General features: G+C 36.7%; 1 protein-coding gene across 4 annotated transcripts in view; it reads right to left on the bottom strand.

The window, feature by feature from the left end:
• Positions 1-16,505, bottom strand: part of ASB3 (ankyrin repeat and SOCS box containing 3) — a 107,171-nt gene that overhangs the window by 63,830 nt on the left and 26,836 nt on the right. For all 4 annotated transcript variants that reach the window (XM_060412200.1, XM_027966832.3, XM_042246168.2 and 1 more), the window contains 2 exons: positions 12,857-13,065; positions 5,410-5,568 (listed from right to left, as the gene is read on the bottom strand). In XM_060412200.1, coding sequence (XP_060268183.1) covers positions 5,410-5,568; positions 12,857-13,065 — 368 coding nt within the window. The remainder of the gene's footprint in view (positions 1-5,409; positions 5,569-12,856; positions 13,066-16,505) is intronic.

Raw genomic sequence — 16,505 nt, 5'->3', positions numbered from 1 at the left:
TGTTTGCAAAGTAATGTCTCTGCTTTTTAACATGCTATCTAGGTTGGTCATAACTTTCCTTCCAAGGAGTGAGCATCTTTTAATTTCATGGCTGCAATCACCATCTGCAGTGATTTTGGAACCCAAAAAGATGAAGTCTGACACTGTTTCCACTGTTTCCCCATCTATTTCCCATGAAGTGATGGGACCAGATGCCATGATCTTCATTTTTTGAATGTTGACCTTTAAGCCAACTCTTTCACTCTCCTCTTTCACTTTCATCAAGAGGCTTTTTAGCTCCTCTTCACTTTCTGCCATAAGGGTGGTGTCATCTGCATATCTGAGGTTCTTGATATTTCTCCCGGCAATCTTCATTCCAGCTTGTGTTTCTTCCAGTCCAGCGTTTCTCATGATGTATTCTGCATATAAGTTAAATAAGCAGGGTGACAATATACAACCTTGAGGTACTCCTTTTCCTATCTGGAACCAGTCTGTTGTTCCATGTCCAGTTCTAACTGTTGCACATTACTTAGCTATAAAAAAAGTATGCATTCCCAGCAGTCCTAATGAGGTGGATAAACCTAGAGCCTATTGTACAGAGTGAAGTAAGTCAGAAAGAGACAAATATCTTAATTATTAACACATATACATGGAATCTAGAAAAACGATACTGACGATCCTACATGCAGGGAAGCAAAGGAGACACAGACATGAAGAACAGACTTTTGAACTCAGTGGGAGAAGGAGAGGGTAGGATGATTTGAGAGAATAGCATTGAAACATATATATTACCATATGTAAAACAGATAGTGAGGATTTGCTCAATGACACAGGAAGTACACCCAGCGCTCTGTGACAACCTAGAGGGGTGGGATGGGGTGGGAGATGGGAGGGAGGTGCACAAGGGAGGAGATATATGAATACCTGTGGCTGATTTATGTTGATATATGACAGAAACCAGTGCAATATTATAAAGCAATTATCCTCCAATAAAAAATTTAAAAAAAAAAAAAACCTAACTGGAGAGTCATATATCCATTTACATCACTACGTTTTTGCAAAAGCTCAGGCTTGTACTTTTCCTTTTCTCTTCCTTTTTAAAAAATACTCTACTTCCCTACTTCCAAACAAGAATCTAAAACAACTGATGCAGTACCTGAGCATGTAGAAGTACTCCATGTACGACATCTCCTTGGTTTAAAATCTCTGCTTCAGTCAAAATATTTTTGTATTACCCGATACAAAACATAATTAGGGTGGAAAATTTGCTGTCCAAGAAACTAAGTAAATCCTATTTAGCAGTATAGAATTTATAGGATTAATTTAAGGTAAATAAATCCTAATAAATTACTGAAAGTAAATGATTAAAAGTTATTCATTGGTTTGAATTATCTTGATCACTCTTCCTCCATTAACATAAAAATTGCAAGTTAACTATATCCTGAAATATAAATCACTAAATATTTATATTTAGTAGGAGCTTCCCTGGTGGCTCAGATGGTAAAGAACTTGTTTGCAATGCAGGAGACCTGGGTTCGACCCCTGGGTTGGGAAGATCCCCTGGAGAAAAGAAAGGCTATCCACTCCAGTATTCTGGCCTAGAGAATTCCATGGACTGTATAGTTGATGGGCTTGCAAAGAGTAGGACACGACTGAGCAACTTTCACTTTCACTTTATGGCATCCCAGCCTCTGATCTAAGTTCGGGAGTTAGGAGAGTGAACAAGATAAAATCCCTGCTCTCATGGAACATTCTTTCTAATAAGGGGAGTCAATAAACAAAGTAGCAAATAAATAACTGTAGCCAGTGATAAGAACTATGAAGATACTAAAATAGGATAACATGGAGCACAGTGGATACAGACTAGGTAGACACATAAAACTACATGGCTACTGTTTTCTGTTTTTCTGCCTTGGGGAATACAAGACATAGCATTTCTCAAATGTATGATGATCTGGAATCCTTCTGTCAATGAACATGTATTAGCTCACTGAATCAACTCAGGAAACGCTATTCTAACCAATACAGAAGCAACAGCAAGATCAAAACTTATATACAGCACTCCTGATTCTAAAATACAATGTTTTTACATCGCCTCATCTGCGAGAGTTGAAATAATAATAGTACATATTTCATAGAATCACAGTGTAAAATAAAGGCAACTCATCTAAAACACCTGATACAGGGCTTAGTACACTTTTCTGATAAATAAGTATTATTGTTACTATTAATACAGTACTCTACACATGATATCTTCCCCTGTCATCCCAGGGTGACTTCTGTTTCCCTCTTTTAATACTCTGAACTCTTTATCTCTGACAGGCCTTAATTCATTTTGTTCACGTTTCTATGTTAGATTTTTTTTACGATAACAAGGGGAATAAAGACTGCACACAATACAGCCTCAATGAAAGCTTCAGCTTTCTATGCAGTTGTACAGAATATTCAAGGTGGATCACATGTGAATGCGGCGAAAAAAGAAAAAAGAAACTTTATATAAAAGTTATCTCCCCCTCAGGAAATGCAAATCGTATTACAGCAAAGCTTCCATGAAACATCTTCATAACAGTATATATCACATATTGAAAACATTCTTATAAATTAATATCATCAGTAACAGATCATTTTCTTCCCGATAAAATGCACTATCATTTCATTTCTGTGGTATTCCTGGAGAAATACATTACCTGCACTTTATCAAGAAAAAATATGAGAGAAACCCAAACTGAAAGACATTTCACAAAACAAATTGCCTGAACTCTTCAAAAATGTTAAAATCATAAAAGATAAGGACTGAAAAACTGTTACAGGAGGCTAAAGAGACATAACATCTAAATATAAAAAATAATCCTGGACTGACGCTGAACCAATAAAAAAAGTTATTTGCAGAAAAGGAGAGTAGTGGAACAACTGGCAAAACAGAAATCTGCAAATTACATTGTTAACTTCCTGATCTTGATTGTTTTATGGCAGATATATAAAAGAATTTCATTGCCTCTAGGAAGTTCACACAAAAGTAGGTAAAGAAGCTTTCTGTGTATAATTTAATCTAAAAATGCTTCCAATAAATGACACATGGGTATACAGTGAGAAAAAATGATACAGTGAACAAAGACAATAGAACAAACTTTGGGTGAAAGGTATATAAGAATCTTTGTAATGTTATTTCCACAAATCTGAAATTATTTCAAAACGAAACACACTTTTATCTAATAACAGAATAGAAAAAAAAAGGAAAATGACAAATAGTCACAAGAAAAGATGTTCAATGTCATTAGCAATCAGGAAAAATACAAATTAAAATCACAGCAAGATACCACTAATTCCTATTAAAATGACCAAAATGTAAAAAAAGCAAAAGAAAAATCTGTCAGTTCCAAATGACATGGTAAGGATATGGGGCAACTGAAACTCAAACATTACTGGAGAGAATGAAAAATGGTAGAGTCACTTTGTAAGAAATTTCCAAACTTTTCCAAAGTTAAATATATACTTGGACTTCCCTGGTGGCTCACAGTAAAGCGTCTGCCTACAGTGCAGGAGACCTGGGTTGGAGACCTGGGTTCAATCCCTGTGTCGGGAAAATCTCTTGGAGAAGGAAATTGCAGTCCACTCCAGTATTCTTGCCTGAAAACTCCCATGGATGGAGGAGCCTGGTAGGCTACAGTCCATGGGATCGCAAAGAGTTGGACACAACTGAGTGACTTCACTTCACTTCCAAACTTTTCCAAAGTTAAATATATACTTACCACATGACCTAACAATCCTAAATATTAATTTAAGAGAAATGAAACCTTATATTTAAAACAAAACCTACCTGCAAAAGTTTGTAGCAATTTATTCATAATCACTGAACACTGAACATCACAATTCAAATGTCCATCAACTGGTAAATGGATACACTGTGGTGCACTCATACAATGGAATACTACTTAGCAATAAATGAAAGAATTATTGATACATGCAACAGTATGTATGAATCTCAAAAGCAGTATGCTAAGTGAAAGAAGTCAGTCTCAAAAGTCCCATGTTGTATTATTTCATATATATTTATGTGCTTAGTCACTCAGTCGTGTTTCACTCTTTGTGACCCCACAGACTATAGTCCACCAGGCTAGAGTGGCTTGCCATGCCCTCCTCCAAGGGATCCTCCCAACCATAGGATTGAACCCAGGTCTCCCACATTGCAGGCGGATTCTTTACCATCTGAGTTACCAGGGAAGCCCATATATTTCCGACATTCTGTTAAAAAGCAAACTACAGGGGAGTTCCCTGGTAGTCTTAGGACTCTGGGCTTCCACTGCCATGGCCCAGGTTCAATCCTTGGTCAAGAAACTTAGATTCCTGCCATACAGCAGGGCCAAAAAAAAGAGCAAAATACAGGGATGAAATCAGAAAACAGATCAGTGGTTGTAGGCGTGAAGTTAGGAGGGAACGCCGATAAAAATACAAAACATGATGAAATTCCGGAAGGTGATGAACTCTTCTGTGTCTTGATTATCACTGTCATTACACATTTTCATACATACATCAAAACTCATACAACTGTTCACTAAAAAGAATGAATTCTACGGTACACAATTTTAAGAATATGTATTTTTAAATTCACAAGGAAAAATTACTTTCATAGACATTTTATTTGCAGCCTAATAAAAACTAGGTAGGTACTATTACTCTCATTTTTTAAGTGAGGAAACTGAATCATACAGTAAATAAGTGAACTTACAAATACCATGTGTTATTTGTAACCAAACTATAGTCCAAACACTTGGATTCTATATAAATAATTTATTCTCTTAATTTTCTCATGTTCCACTAAACTTTATGGACCACAGTGTGCTTGAAGACAAATATGATGAAAGATAAGGAGGGAAGAATAAAAGACAGGTAATGGAAGTATGCCCTTTAGAATTTGGCCTCTGTTCTTAATGAATTAAAAAATAGAACGTAAAGGAGTAAGTCTGAATAGTGATCCAATAGGCAACAGATTAACTGGCGTTAAAGATTTAGCCTGTTAATTTCTTCCATTAAACTTTAATTTTTTAATGCTAAGAAAACACAGAAGCAAACATAAAACATTCACAGGTAACCTTGTAACTACTGCTACAATTTAAACTCTATCTGGTCTTCAGAGCAACACTGAGAACAATGATGGTGACTACAATTTACAAAAGATTTTACAACTTTAAACAGACATTTAAAGATATCCTCCCCCCCAAAAAAAGATTATTCCCAGATGTTATCAACCAAGGGTAGAAAATGAAGAAGAATCTTTAAAAACACCTTTCTGGTTTCAAAATCAAAGAAATGGCAATATAATATTTGCCGTAAATACAACAGCTTGAGGGAAAACCTGGCTTAGTTTCTTAAGCAAAATATAAAATTAAAAAAATAAAAATTGTTATCTGTACCACAAATAACATACTTTACCTAAAAACAGTGGTGTGGTTTCCTCTAAAGTAGTTGCATTCGGATCTGCCCCAGCTTCTAAAAGAATCTGTATGATCTTCCAATGTCCCTGACTTGCAGCAAGATGTAACGCACAGAAGCCCTCAAATGTCTTTGTCTTGATGTAGTTTTCAGATGAATCTATGAAAGAATAAACTATCAATTAGAAGATACCACTTCTATTTCTTGGGATTAAAAAGCAAAGATTCTAACAATAATTTAATAAAATACTAAAAGATAAGTATAAATGGGAGATCTTATAGTTTAAAACTCTAGAAAATCAAGAAAAAGTTCTATACGGGTCACAGTGTAAACAGCTCTCCAGTAGTCTTAACACAGATTCTGCCCACATACTCATTTTCTCCTCTGTTTTTTGGTAATTGGGGGAAAGAGAGTGGCAGGAATTAAAAGGAAACATAAGAGCAAGATTAGAGATTTACTGAAATATTAACAAACTTGATTTTTTGAATTTCTAATTTCCGTAAGGAAAATGGTCTCATCTGTAGCATTATTTCTTTGCATTCAACTAATAAAATGAAGGCAGTTTAAAATACACCTTTTCTAAGCTAAAACTACATTCTAATCATTAATGAAGACTGCATTTCTAAATAATAAAATGCACTCCAAAGAATTGTAACAAACAATTTATAAGGAACTTATAAATTAACTGACTTTAAGTTTTCTGGGGTTTGTTAGGAAAATCTCTTAAGTTTTGGTAGCATTCAAATTATGGAAATAATGTCCACATTAAATTTTCTGAAACTCCACAACAAAAGGTAACTCTCTTACTAATGGCTTCCAAAACAATCACATTCTAAACCCAGAACAGAGGGATGGGCTGTAAGGTGACTAGGGAAGTCATTTCTGAGAGTACAAAAAGTAGACAAATTTTAAAAGCTTTAAGTAATATCTTTCTTGAAATATCAAAGTAAAACTAATGCTCCTGACTAAAATAATCATCGGTTTTAAGTAATTCTTATAACTCACTACTGAAACTGGGGGTCCAAGCTATAACATAAATAAAAAAAACCAGCCTACAACTTTTTAAGATACATAACTAAATGGCAAGATAGAGTAGTTATATTTTAAAAGTTCCTATCACAAAGGAAGTGTTCCCCAGATTAGTCAGAAATGGACATTTATTCAGCTATCCACAAAACTATCACGTTAAGGGACTTCCTGGTGAGCCAGTGGCTAAAATTCCACACTCCCAATGCAGGGGGCCTGGTTTCAATCCCTAGTCAGGGACCTAGATCCCATATGCTCTAACTAAGACTTTGCATGCCACAACTAAAACCTGGTACAGCCAAATAAATTTTAAAAAAAAACAAAAAACTATAATCTATTTCTATATATGTTGAAAATTTCTATAGAACATTTATACAGAGATACAGGTTCGATACAGATACATAAATAGCTTCCAAAAAGAAAATTTCAAAATGATAGAGATGTTGATTCTTCCCAAAATAATAATAAATTTATTATAATTCTAAGCAAAATGTCAACAGAACTGAATGTTACTTGATTGACTGGTTTTATACTAATAAAGTGACTCATGTTGATAGGGGTTGGAGAGAGTAAATAAGAATAACAAAGAATTTAGAAAAATAAAACAAGGAAAATATCGAGGGGAGCCTAGACTTTAAAAATTAAACTATGTGTTAAACTTAGAATAATATAATAATGTGGTCCATCTGAACATAAATCTTTCTTTTCCCCTTAAACTTAATTGTATTACTTGTTATTAACAAAAACAATCTACAAAACATGAGGGAATCCACCCATGAGTACTTTTTAAATTAATGCAGATATTGACATAGCTGTAGAGCTTGATAAAGAACTAAGAGTTCAAAGCAACATATTAACTTGGTTTTGAATCTTATAATTTTTCACTCTTATCTTTAAATTGCAAAATAGGGTAACAAGCAATTTTCATTAACTTAACACTTTTAAACAAACACCTAAGTAGTTTCCCAGTCATCTATATTCATGCTCTGCTCACAGAACCTCCAGTGGTGGTGATGCCTTTGTGACAATAGGCTGAGACTGTAATACAGAGTCCCCATCCTAAACTCTGTTAATGCAAGAGATACTCTAACAGTTTCTGCATGATCTTTAGTTAGGAAGACCCAGCTTGAGGTCTGTGAGATCCACAGAGACTTCCGAGGGCAGAGGACCCCTGAGCTGACATCTCAGTGATGAGCAGGTGTCAGAGTACGGGAGGCAGTGAAGAGTCCTCCTTATGTGAAAGGAGAACAGAGAGCAGGAGGACCTGAAGGGAGGCTGGTCAGGAGGCTGGGGAGTGATGACGACCCTCTCCTTGACAAAACTTTAGCCAGTCTCTCCTAAGCCTTCTTGAATAAGCCTAGACCTTGTCCCAGGCCCCACACTCCCGAGTCGTATCTTTGGCCTCCCTAGCCCAGTTCCAGAAAAAATCCTGCTGAGTCAGTTTAGCAAGAATCCCCCTACCCTGATATCCCCTCTTACTGGTTTTCCATTCATGAATCTCCTCACTCTGTTCCTTGACTATAAATTCTCACTATCGTTATGTTCAAAGTTTAGCCAGCTCTTTTCCTCTGTCATGAAAGTCTTGACAGTGATTGCAATAACCCTGAATACACATTCTTATTCACTAAGCTAAATTGCCTTATTTATTTATCTAAGGATTTCTAATATCTGTTATCATACCCAGTATAACAGCATAATATTTTCTTAATATGAACTAATATAAAGCACTATGAGTTAGATCATTTATTGGCCACATAAAAGCACTTGTTCATAAGATTATAATTAATGACAAAAGTTTAAGTAACCTTTAGTCAGCAAATGGTTTAATATAGAACGGCATGATTAACTGTCAATACCAATTATACCAAACTTCCAATACAAGAAAGAAGAAAAGCAAATCTGTGATTTGTGCTAAAACTTTATACAGAAAGCTAAAGTGAAATATATTTATATATATATATAATACATATATATATGCATATTAAACTTCTAAGTAATCTATACTACACTTGAGTGTTCTCCAACTTGAATGAGAAGGCCATGTATGACTGATTTCTAGGCTAGATTCTGGATCCAAAATAATGGTAAGCCAAAGCCTTTCTCATCATTTAAGACTCTTCCATTATTTTTTCTAGGCCTGAGCACCTTCATACTTTAGTGTACTAATAGAATGCTTTAGGAATCTCTGATAGTTCACTAATATTAGATGAAGTTCAAAAACGCAGAAATTCTATAATAAAAGACAATATAATGCAAGTGCTGAGCCACAAAGAGCAAGAGAATTATGAATCATATAAAACAAAGGTATAGCAAGCATAAAGAATGACAGAAATGTCAAACCTACTTTGGAAACTTTTAAGATTAACCTACAGTACCAGGTTAACTGGTACAGATATGAAGATGCCACTGTCATCAGTAGCAGAAGAAACCTCACTTCACTCTTCAAGACTAGAAACGTTCATAGGTCACCATCACTTTAAAAATACCTCCTTATGTGAAACTGTAGGCTAGCTAGACTTTTACAACGTAGTCAGTTACATTGTACATTGACCAGTCTCCACTGCTCTTTTTTGTTAATTTGAATCACTCAGAAAAGTTCTATTTATAATCTTTCTTTAAAAAGCAGAGGACCTGAATAAAGTACAAACTTTAAGGGATGAGCCAGGGGAATTCAGAAAACATTTCTGGAAGTGACTTCTAGGTTATATAGACCTTTTGCTTTATTTTAGTTGGATTTCTCTAGTTAGTGAATCAGAATCATACAGAACAACCAAACTCAAATAAGACTAAGACCGAAAATGTCACCACCTGCTAGAACAAGTCATATACATGCTTCCTACCCTCTGAAAATCCTATTTTTTCTCTCCATCAGTTAGTCAGTTCAGTCGCTCAGTGATGTCCAACTCTTTGCAATCCCATGGACTGCAGCAGACCAGGCCTCCCTGTCCATCATCAACTCCCAGAGTTTACTAAAACTCATGTCCATTGAGTCGGTGATGCCATCCAACCATCTCATCCTCTGTCGTCCCCTTCTCCACCCGCCTCCAATCTTTCCCAGCATCAGGGTCTTTTCAAATGAGTTAGCTCTTCACATCAGGTGGCCAAAATATTGGAGTTTCAGCTTCAGCATCAGTCCTTCCAATCATTTCCTTTCGGATGGACTGGTTGGATCTCCTTGCAGTCCAAGGGACTCTCAAGAGTCTTCTCCAACACCACAGTTCAAAAGCATCAATTCTTTGGCTCTCAGCTTTCTTTATGGTTCAGCTCTCACATCCATACATGACTACTGGAAAAACAATAGGTTTGACTAGATGGACCTTTGTTGGGGAAGTAATATTTCTGCTTTTTAATATGCTGTCTAGGTTGGTCATAACTTTTCTTCCAAAGAGCAAACGTCTTTTAATTTCATGGCTGCAGTCACCGTCTGCTGTGATTTGGGCCCCTGAAAAAAATAAAGTCTGTCACTGTTTCCACTGTTGGCCCATATTTGCCATTCAGTGACTGGACCAGATGCCATGATCTTCATTTTCTGTATGGTGAGTTTTAAGCCAAGTTTTGCACTCTCCTCTTTCACTTTCATCAAGAGGCTCTTTAGTTCTTCTTCGCTTTCTGCCATAAGGGTGGTGTCATCTGTATATCTGAGGTTATTGATATTTCTCCCAGCAATCTTGATTCCAGCTTGTGCTTCATCCAGCCCAGCGTTTCTCATGATGTACTCTGCATAGAAGTTAAATAAGCAGGGTAACAATATACAGCCTCGACATACTCCTTTTCCTATTTGGAACCAGTGTGTTGTTCCATGTCCAGTTCTAACTGTTGCCTCCTGACCTGCATACAGTTTCTCAAGAAGCAGGTTAGGTGGTCTGGTATTTCCATCTCTTTCAGAATTCTCCACAGTTTATTGTGATCCACACAGTCAAAGGCTTTGGCATAGTCAATAAAGCAGAAATAGATGTTTTTCTGGAACTCTCTTGCTTTCGATGATCCAGTGGATGTTGGCAATCTGATCTCTGGTTCCTCTGCCTTTTCTAAATCCAGCTTGAACATCTAGAAGTTCACAGTTCACGTACTGCTGAAATTCTTCTCTTCATCAGTTCAGTTCAATTGCTCAGTCATGTCCTACTCTTTGCAACCCCATGAACCGCAGCATGCCAGGCCTTCCTGTTTATCACCAACTCCCAGAGTTTACCCAAACTAATGCTCATTGAGTCGGTGATGCTGTCTAACCATCTCATCCTCTGTCATCCCCTTCTCCTCCTGCCTTCAATCTTTCCCAACATCTGGGTCTTTCCAAATGAGCCCACCCTAATCCTTGTGTATATACTGCAAATAAATTAAATTTATCCAAAATTTATTTTATAATAGTGAACTCTAATAAAAATAGCAAGAAATTTTTATTTGATCTTTATATCAACTATGTTAACTATGGGTGGCATCTCATCCTCTAAAAACATCAAGTCTTAAAAAAAACAGTCATTAACAATGAAGATGGTATTTTTAATTTCTAAAAGAAAACACAAATGATTTACATAGCCAGTTCAAACATATTAAGTCAAAAGCATGCCTAATTTTATTCAGCAGCTAAAAGGAAAAAAAATTATAACATAAAACTGATGTGGGGGTACTTCCCTGTGCTCCAATAGTTAAGACTCCTTGTTCCCAATGCAGAGGGTGTGGGTTCAATCCCTGATCCAGGAACTAAGATCCCACATTCTAAGTGGCCAAAAAGGGAAAACAAACAAACAAACAAACAACTGATGTACAAAGAGATAACAGTGTATCTAGAAAGCTTTTTAACCAGGAACAAATATTCAAATTCATGCCTTTGTCACCAGAGATAGTTTGGGAATTCAAGCTATAGAATTAACTTCAAACAAATTCTGAACACACGTATTTTGCAATTTTAGTCATAAATCTTATTTTTTTAGTATCTTTAAACATTCAACTATAACAGACTCTAGAACATGTGATTTAAAAAGCAGCCATGACAAACTGCCTGCATCATGATTATTAGAGACTTTAGCCTTGCTATCACTCATCCCTTAAAACAAAACAAACAAAAAGCCAAGCCAAAAACACTGTAAGGATTATTTTCTTTCTAATCCATGAGGAAATCAGTAATTTTGACGAGCTATAGCCCCAAAAGACTACCTTCTGAATAGCTATGTCTGGTGATGGTAAGTACAAAGAGAAGAAAAATATGAGTTTCCATGATTAATGAAACGTAAACAGTGCACCAAATGTCATAACATGGAGTGTTATATTCAATCTCAGTTTAAATTAACTGAATGTTAAAAATGTTTATTTTGCTTAAACATTGGAAGCATGCTATAGTGGGAAAATGTGAGTCAGAGAAAAGGATTCAAGTCAAATTTCCTAGTTCATTATATAAATTTTGACAAGTCAATTTCTCTAAGCCTTGCTTGATCTTTTCAACAATAAAATGGGTATAACAATGCCTCAATAGCAGCTTTGTATTTATTAGATAAATAATGTAAATCAAGCATCTAGTACAATGACTGCCACAAAGCAGGGCTCAATCACCATTAGTTCTCTTTCCATGCCCTGTTCCCTAAGTGTCAAACTCTTTGCTTAGTCTCATTTACTGAGCTATTCACTCCGCAGTGTGCTGGCAAATGTGTAACTGGCTCAGAGGGAGAGGGAAAAAAAAGTTTATGCAATTGGTTTGTAGCACTGGCTGAGTTCTGGGGTAAAAACACTTCCATACAGCTGACCTCAACCTATGAGCATGATCTCAACCTATGAGCACGAAGTCAATCAAATACAGAGTTGGAAAAAGATGTACATGATTACTCTCTGTCCCATTACTCTGTTTTGTTTTTTCCACAACACTTTCACCTTTTGAAATTATCTTGTTTAACTGTTTCAGTATTTACTGTCTGTTTCCACCCTCACAGGATTAAAAACACCATAAAAGCAGAGATCTTGTCCGTCCCACTCTCTTCTGTATCTTCATTAAATATAAAAGCAAACTAATTGCAGAGAGTCCCAAAATTAAGGAAACCATAAAGTATTTCTAAAAAAGACTAATATACTCACATCCTCAATTTCAGCAGCACTGCTCTTTTTCTTTGGAGAAAGAATAAAAAACAAACATAACCAGTAACTACCAAATGCTTGAATTACAACAGCAGATACTTTTGCCACATCACCTAGCTTAGCAAGAAAAATCAGCCAGGCACAAGCACTTCCATATAAAGGACAACATTTATAGATGTCTAGCTGGAACACCACACTTACATAATTCAAGGTGGGCAATCTAACCATTCTTAACATTCTTAATAACACTGTATGACTACAGAAAGGTAAACAAGCATTACTGTTAGTAAGTCATGTATTATCACTTTTTTTATTAATCCAACTTGCAAGTCCAGCCTTTCATACCGTGAATTAACTTTACCTGCACGAATTAACATCCGCAAACATTCTACAGAGTTGTGATAAGCAGCTTCGTGAATTGGCATCCATCCCCTGTTATCAGCAACATCAATGCTACGCCCCTTTTTGAGCAGTTTTCTTAATACTTTAACATTGCCTTCTCTGGCAGCAAGTCCAACCGTGGAGCATGTATCAGCATATGCCTCTGTAAAATCCATTCTTTTGACCAATCTACAAAACAAGGTAGAAAGGAAACACTATCATCAATAAATACTGTACTCCTGGATATTAGAAGAGCACAGCTGATCTGTGGCATCTTTTACGTAATTGCTGAGGAAGAGCCTGAGGTAGAGATAGCAACCTGTCATGCCATCACCTCTGCTAGACTAAACCAGGAAGTCTCTCTGCTTGGGGTAGGATTCCATAGAATGCTCATATTAAAGGTATCAAGGGAGTTTAAAGTGTTCCATCACTCCTTGTCTGAGCAACTTCTTCCGGCAGCCTTCCTCTTCCACTCAGTCTCCAACAAAATACACTCATTGGAATGCTGTTGACGAGAGAGCGTAAGGCCCTCAGTTAACCCCAAATGTATACTCTATTGTGTAGAGATGGCCATTTAACTACCAGCAACATTCAGCCTCAAGAATTAATTTCATAGCCCTTTACAGGAAAAAGCTAAACCCAAAAAAGCCAGAAAGGAGTGAAAGACTTTTTTTAAAGAACAAAAATAAGCAGTAATTCTAGTTTTTCTGCACCTGCAAGTCCTTTCCAGAAGGAGCGAAACTCTCAGGTTCTCTTTCCTTGATCAAACAGCCCCATTGACTGAATATGCTAAAATGAACAAAGAGCATGATAAAGAGATGGGTTCAGCTTTTCTACACTAGCCCAGAAAGTTTTTCACAGAATTACTGCCCTCTTCCTCACAATCTCCCTTCAAAGTTCATCTCAAGTTCCCCTGGAGTCAGTGTCCTGTATAGCTCAGAATGTGACTCCTACAAACACAATTTCTTGTTAGTCAAGCTATGAGGCAGACTGGGCTAAGACCCAGGATTTTAGGGCAATGGTTATCTCCCAAGGGGTAGCCCTTTCTCAGTAACACTTCACTTTCATTCTTCCTTCAGTTTTTCTAAAGATCTTAGGAGGTAGTTCATGAAATGCTAACAACATGTCTAGTCCAGTATGGGTAAAAAGGTTTCTAGAGCCATATTCTAAATAATTTAATCAGAAAGGTGGGTTTGAGGAAAGAGGTTAAAAGTAAGCACACACAGTATTTCTTGTAGTGCTGGAAAAATTTAAATGTATCTATGGTCATATTTTGGAGAAGGCAGTGGCAACCCACTCCAGTACTCTTGCCTGGGAAATCCCATGGACGGAGGAGCCTGGTAGGCTACAGTCCATGGGGTCGCCAAGAGTCGGACACAACTGAGTGACTTCACTTTCACTTTTCACTTTCATGCACTGGAGAAGGAAATGGCAACCCACTCCATATTCTTGCCTGGAGAATCCCAGGAATGGGAGCCTGGTGGACTGCCGTCTATAGGGTCACACAGAGTCGGACACAACTGACGTGACTCAGCAGCAGCAGCATAGTCATATCTGGGGCTTCCAAGGTGGCATGGCACAGAGGTAAAGAAACCGCCTGCAAATGCAGGATTCACATGCAGGAGACTCAGCTCAATCCCTGGGTTGGGAAGATTCTTTTAAGCAGGTAATGGCAACTCACTCTAGTATTTTTGCCTGGAAAATTCCATGGACAGAGGATCCTGGCAGGCTACAGTCAATGGGGTCGTGAAAAGTCAGATGCGACTGAGCACACACACAATGGTCATATTTAAATATTAAAACTGTATCTGCTGGAACTGATTCCATAGAGAGCTAATGTCAGCTATGATTTAATCTGATTGAATCAACTGGTCCATTACTAAGAAAGTGAAGATATTTACTACTACAGAACATTTAATTATTCAGTTAATAATTATTTACTGAACACCAATTAAATGATCAGCAATAAGGAGAATATAAGATCACAAAGATACAGATTCTATCTCAAGTTATGTACCATCTCACAGAAACAATAAATATACGTGATTCAAAATAAAAAGCAGAAAGTGCCGTAAGAGAAGTATAGATAAAGAGTCATGAGTAGTCAAAGCAGGGGAAAACTACTTCAAGCTGTGCCTAAAAGATAAGGGAGGCTGTGACACTGAGATAACATGCAAAAGAGCATTTCTAGACAGAAGGAAAAAAACATAACCAAAATTATGGAAATGAACAAGCAAGGGTGAGTAAGGTCCAGTGAGTAATGGAAGCAATCAATTCACTTTGGAAGGATTAGGTACACAGTAGAAAACTGAGATTACAAAGGCAGGAAAATTATGGAGAATCTTGAATGCTAAACTGTACATTTCTGAACCACACTACTTGTAGAAAGGGCCATTACATCCAAGTTTCACAAAAAAGGACAAATCACACATTTTAGGACAATTTATAAACACATATTCATCTAAGAGAAGAAAACTTTTTTTCCTACACAGAAAAATCACAAACACACACACATACAAGAATACTATTCCAAAGACATTAAAAAAACAGCATTCAAGTAAAAACAGGTAAGCATCCCTTCTGGCTTTTCTCACAGTTATAAATACTGTTAATAGATCTAGATTAATATGTGATAATCTGAAAAAATTAACAGAACTGGTTATCTTTGCACTTAAGAGAAAGAGAATCCAAAAGAAATATACTATAATAGCAGGATCATTCTCTTCAACCCTTAATACAACAAGTTAACACGAATAAACTGTTTATCTTACTTAGGGACTTCCCTGCTGGTTCAGTAGCTAAAATCCCAAGTTCCCAATGCAGGGTGCCAGAGTTCAATCTCCACTCAGGAAACCAGATTCAACATGCTGTGACTAATAATTTGCATGTCTCAGCAAAACTGAAGAGCCCATGTGTGCAACCAAGACCCAGCAAGGCAAATAAATAAAACCTATGTTCTAGACTAAAAGAGAATACAAAGAAAATACATATAATGTACTAACAAATATGTATGATAAATATACCTCAGCTGGACCTGAACTGGTAAAATATCAGCTACAAAAATAAATTTTGAGGCAATTAAGGAAATCTGAACACAGAATAAATATTTGATGATGTAATTATTGTTTATTTTCTTGATGTTTATATTGGCACTCTGGTTATTAGGAGAATGTCCTTATTCTTAGAATTATTTAGCAGTTAAGTCACAGCACAAGCAGCTTCAAACAATAAAGCGTCTGTCTGCAATGCAGGAGACCCGGGTTCGAGCCCTGGTTTGGGAAGACCCCTGGAGAAGGAAATGGCAGCCCACTCCAGTATTCTTGCCTGGAAAATCCCATGGACAGCGGAGCCCCATAGGCTACCATCCATGGGGTCGCAAAGAGTGGGACACGACTGGGCTACTTCACTTTCACTTTCGCTTTCTAAAGAGAAATAAAAGATAAAGCAACTGTGGCAAAATGTTAATTATTGGATCCATGTGGAAGACATAAATGGTCACTATACTCTATATTTCTAACTTTTCTGTATGTTTGAAATTTTTCAGAAAAATTGGGAGGGGGAAACTAACCATTCCCGGCAATGTGAAATCACAACTTGAAGAAAGTTAAGAACTGGTTACTCTTAAAGTA

The sequence above is a fragment of the Ovis aries genome, chromosome 3, assembly GCF_016772045.2.
Source record: "Ovis aries strain OAR_USU_Benz2616 breed Rambouillet chromosome 3, ARS-UI_Ramb_v3.0, whole genome shotgun sequence".
NCBI classification, from domain to species: domain Eukaryota; kingdom Metazoa; phylum Chordata; class Mammalia; order Artiodactyla; family Bovidae; genus Ovis; species Ovis aries.
The sequence above is the reverse complement of the archived record's forward strand: the minus strand, read 5'-3'. Positions and strand labels throughout refer to the sequence as shown.